General features: G+C 40.8%; 1 protein-coding gene across 1 annotated transcript in view; it reads left to right on the plus strand.

Moving 5' to 3' along the window:
* RYK (receptor-like tyrosine kinase) overlaps nt 1–3,303 on the plus strand; it is a gene marked incomplete at its 5' end in the record, with an annotated part of 44,466 nt that extends 41,163 nt beyond the window's left edge. The window contains 2 exons of the mRNA XM_010189080.1: nt 1,820–1,956; nt 2,806–3,303. Coding sequence (XP_010187382.1) covers nt 1,820–1,956; nt 2,806–2,917 — 249 coding nt within the window. The remainder of the gene's footprint in view (nt 1–1,819; nt 1,957–2,805) is intronic.
* Between the last annotated feature and the right edge of the window lie 1,417 nt (nt 3,304–4,720).

The following is a 4,720-nucleotide window of genomic DNA, read 5'->3' on the forward strand; positions in this document are numbered from 1 at the left end:
GCTCCAGAAATACTTCTGTCCTCATTGGAAAGTGCGTGGGGTTTTGTGTTTTACCAAACTTGAAGACAGAACAGGAAATAGAAGTTGCCTGTAAAAGCATGTTTTTATAATACTAAATGGGATCAATTAAATGTTGATTTATTTATTTTTTGTTTAATCTGGAACGCGAAAGCGTTCACTGTTTGTCAAGACTGGACTGGAAAGCTTATGTAACACTGGCAGTGAAATGCAGAATTTTATTAGGATAAATGGAGGCACCTCGGTATCTTAACCATTTCAGAAAACTCCAGTGCAATTCAGCAGATATTCCACACTATTTTAACTTATTTTATCTAGGGATGAATGCACCTCAGCTTCTAATACTTGGTTCTTAACTTTGTGTACGTAGGCTTTTGCAGAGTGCAAAAATGGACAGTGTTTCTGGGTGTAGAAAATACTTTCTGCCCTAAATAATCATCTTTGCATTTACCTGGACGTTTTTCACAGATATGGTGTAATATGTTTTTGTCTATTTGCTAGGAACAAACCCAGTTATCAATTGCGTGTAACTTATAATCATATAATCGGTGGTGAAATCTGTTACAAACAGTTTAGGTGGTGCCTGTGTAGATGCAGTTGGCACGTGGCCTAGGCTTGCTTTTTGGATGTGTTTCTTTTAAAATGGTTTTGCTGGCTTGAAACATTCCTCATGTGTTCCTGCTCTGCCAACAGTCCTATCAGTGAGCCAAAGCACAGGAAAACAAAACAATTCCCGCTGGATTTTAATTCTGTGTGTTTTGGCTCTCTGTTGGATGTGAAGCTCTGCATCTCTTTATGCCATTTGTTTGCAGTTAGTTATGGAATTAGAAATAGCTGTATTCTCAAAGTGATTTTGAATCGCCCTTTATTCTCCTGCCCTAGGTGCATCACCACCTCTTCCTCAGCATTTTTCTTCACTGCAGTTAACACGGATGTCCTCCCCTGCCTTCCCGTCAGCGTCCCGTCATCCCTTAGTTAGTGCTTTGGTCGGGTCAGGGATAGGATTTCTTTTGATTAAAACCCAGAGTTTTTCAAGGCTTGCAGAATTCTGCCCCTTTTTAATAAATCGTGATGTTTGCAGTGTGTGTAACCCCATTGGTGTGCAGTGGCAGCACCACCGAGGCTTTATCTCTTGATAGCAGCTAGTAAATAATTTTTTGCCCAGTGCTTGCTGATCAGTTGATTGATTTTTTTGTTGTTGTTATTGCTCCGTTAAGCTCCTTTTGGCAAGTATTGTCGGCTGAATGTGTTGAATGCGGATCCAGCTCTCAGGTTTACTTAGATGAAATCTTTCTTTTTCTCGTGAGTTTTACTTCTGAGTTTATGCTTAAAATATACAGATGACCTTGATTTTAAAAATGATGGTTTCATTCAGACTGCTCTTCTGAACCTCTAAATTTCACAGACCTTTTCTCAGGAATTTTGTGTAGTAGTTTGAAGAGGTAAAATGTAATATACAATGGTTAATTTTTTCAAAACAATGGTTCAGTGTTTAATATTCCTTAGACTTCTTAAGTGTTTTCAAATGTCATACTGGAAAAATGCAGTAAAGGCATGATTCTTTTAGCACTTACATTTTGATGCTATAGGATTTTAATTTTCAACTTCACACCTGTTTTGTGATTAATTGTCCCTGTTCAAGATAAAGTATGTCATGTTGTACTTGGAGATATATATATATAATTTATGTAGAGCTTTCATACTTTGTGTAGTCTTACTCATGACTGATTTTGTGGAACATCTGAAGGAGCTCTCAAAATTCAGCGGTCTCTGTTAATGCCGTATGCTCTTTTCTTTCCAGTGGGCCTTTGGAGTAACGCTGTGGGAGCTGATGACTTTAGGCCAGACTCCCTACGTGGATATCGACCCCTTTGAAATGGCTGCTTATTTAAAGGATGGCTATCGAATAGCTCAGCCAATCAACTGCCCCGATGAACTGTAAGTGCATGTTTTTGGAGAGAGGATAAAATGTCTGTTTTGTAAGCAGGCTGTTAAGCCAGGCTTAGCAATTCAAGAGCCAGGTTTGCCTTCCCCTGCCTGTTTGTTCTGCCTCTTAGGCTGACCCTCGTGTAGGTATTTGTATGCCTTCAGTAACCTATGCTAAGGAACTCGGTCTAAAATTAACTCTAAAATTAAATGCTTTGTTGTTATTGTTGAATTTCACTTAATCCTGACCCAACTCTTTTCCTTATTCTGCCACATGGGTGAAATGGAGTTGATCAGCAGGGTAGGATTTGGGGGCAAAGGGACCAGGTGTTTTCAGCTCAATGTTTTGGGACTGCAGCATGGGAAGCCACTGTGTTTGTAGGAAGAGGGAATGTTTGTTCTTTCAGCCAGACTACGGAGAGGTGCTGTGTGTAATGGAGCTGAATGGCAGTGCTTCAGCTGTTTAGTTGTAATCCTAATGGTGTAGGAGGATGCAAGAGCACAGGCCCTACCTTCTGCCTCGTGTTTTCTTCTAAATCCCTTTCCTGTAAACCTGCTGCAGAAACCCTTTGAACTGTGCTTCTACGTTAGTTGAGCAATTTCCGATTCCTCCTGGCTTGCCTCTGACTTGTATGCTGAATCAAACCAGCACTTTCGGTCACAGCACATTTATTGATCATTTCGGGTGCCTGTCTTCTGAAGGAGTTGCTCAGCATCGCGTGTCAGAAGAAACAGGGTTCCTTTTCTCTCTCTCGGAGGTCAGCAGGTTTTCTAGTGGCAAATGCTGGTTTTCCTTTTTGGGTTGGGACTATGGTTGCCTGGCTCACGTTCTCACGTCTTCCACTCATCTTTGTCTTGCAGGTTTGCTGTGATGGCCTGCTGTTGGGCCCTGGATCCTGAAGAAAGACCCAAGTTTCAGCAGCTGGTGCAATGTCTAACTGAATTTCATGCAGCCTTGGGAGCCTACGTCTGAAACTGCAGAAGAAGATTCAATTCACTGACTGGGAGAAGGCACGGCATAGATCTGCAGCTCCATGCGTGACTCGGACTCACACACGTGATGTGTATAAAGCAGCACCAAAGGGAGAAAGCACTTCTTCCAAAACACTGTGCCTTAGAATGCTTTAGTAGTCTGAAGTTTTTTTGTAAGACCTCTTAATGTTGAATATTTTCTAGATATCACTTTTGCTAAGTTAAATCGAGACCTTTTCATTTGCCATCAGGATTTTTAAAGTGTAGTGATAGTGAACTTAAACACGAGATTTGGATGGACTTTGCACTCTTACCAGACACGTGATTTTTTTTTTTTTGAAGGGTATTTGGAACTGGTAGAAAAGTGAAGATGGGGAAAATAATGCAAAATTCACACTGCAGAAAATTTTCCCTGCTTTTTAAAAATGTTGAAACAGAATATTTCTGACCAGCTCTAGTGTTTGTACTTGTATGTATCTGGAATAGCTTCTTAGTATCAACTTCTTCTATCTTGAGACAACAGCACATTGTGGTTGGATCCACAAGCGGCATCTTACTTTTTTAACCCATTCACTAATGTTTTTTGGAAAAGCTGGTCTTCAGGATACAATATCCCCTTTTTAAAGTGACTATGTAAAAGTGATTCCAGTTTACCTCATGCAGAAAGTAGTAAAGGTGGGGTAAAAATGGTACCCCTCCTTGCAGGTAAAAGGCTGATGTGATTTTTTTTTTTTGAGATGGTTTTATGTGCTAAATAGAGGCCTTCAGAGAAGTGCCACAGCAGCCCTTGTGTGGGAGTCTTTCACCTCAGACTTCATCGCAGTTTCTCTTGTTCAAAAAGGTACTGGCTGTTTTTTATGGGCTTTTATGGCCTGAAATGGGCTTAAATATATAAATATATATTTGTAAAGACACTTGCAGAGTAAAGAATGTTTTTCTATTACATCTAATGTGAAAGCTTGGTCCCTCGCATTGCCCTGTGCGTTGAACACGCAGGTTGGTGGTGGTTGTTGGTTGGAGTTGGTATGAGGATGAGGTGGGTTGCCTGCAGAACAGGACATACATGTTCTCTGCAGAACAGGTGCCTGAGACTGAATATATTGTCCTGCTGCCTTCTTTCACCCAAATATCCATTCCACCCCAGGTTATTTTGAATTTAATGTTACTTTAAAAGACTGCACAAGTTACTTCATGGAAATGTGTGGTAATCCATTGATTCAGCCTCAGTAACTTCCACTTGGTATGAAGATGAGGTGGGTTGCCTGCCTCCTTCCCTGCAGAACAGGTGCCTGAGACTGAATATATTGTCCTGCTGCTTTCTTTCACCCAAATATCCATTCCACCCCGGGTTATTTTGAATTGAATGTTACTTTAAAAGACTGCACAAGTTACTTCATGGAAATGTGCAGTAATCCATTGATTCAGCCTCAGTAACTTCCACGTTCTATATATAAAGTTATTTGTAGAATAACTTCCAGTTCTCCAAAGGAACTGTAGATTGCACATTAGCTCAATGTGAAACATGAAAAATTGCCTTCTGTCTCACACCATCTTCAGAGTAAAGCACCGATAACCTCGAGCATTTGTGGAACTGCATGGTTGGGAGCCATCATAGCATTTTAGGAGACACTGGGGCCTGCAAGCACGAGCAGCTGGATTTGGCTGTGTCATACAGATGTGCGGCTTTTGCTCTTTCCAGAGTTACCTTGCTGAAGAAAATGAATCCTTTCTAATAAATATTATGCAAGGCAGAACTTTGTGCAGTCTTGCAGGCTGCCCCTTTGCATTGCAGAGCTAAAATGTA

This window comes from Mesitornis unicolor, unplaced genomic scaffold (assembly GCF_000695765.1).
Source record: "Mesitornis unicolor isolate BGI_N332 unplaced genomic scaffold, ASM69576v1 scaffold2707, whole genome shotgun sequence".
Taxonomy (NCBI): Eukaryota; Metazoa; Chordata; class Aves; order Mesitornithiformes; family Mesitornithidae; genus Mesitornis; species Mesitornis unicolor.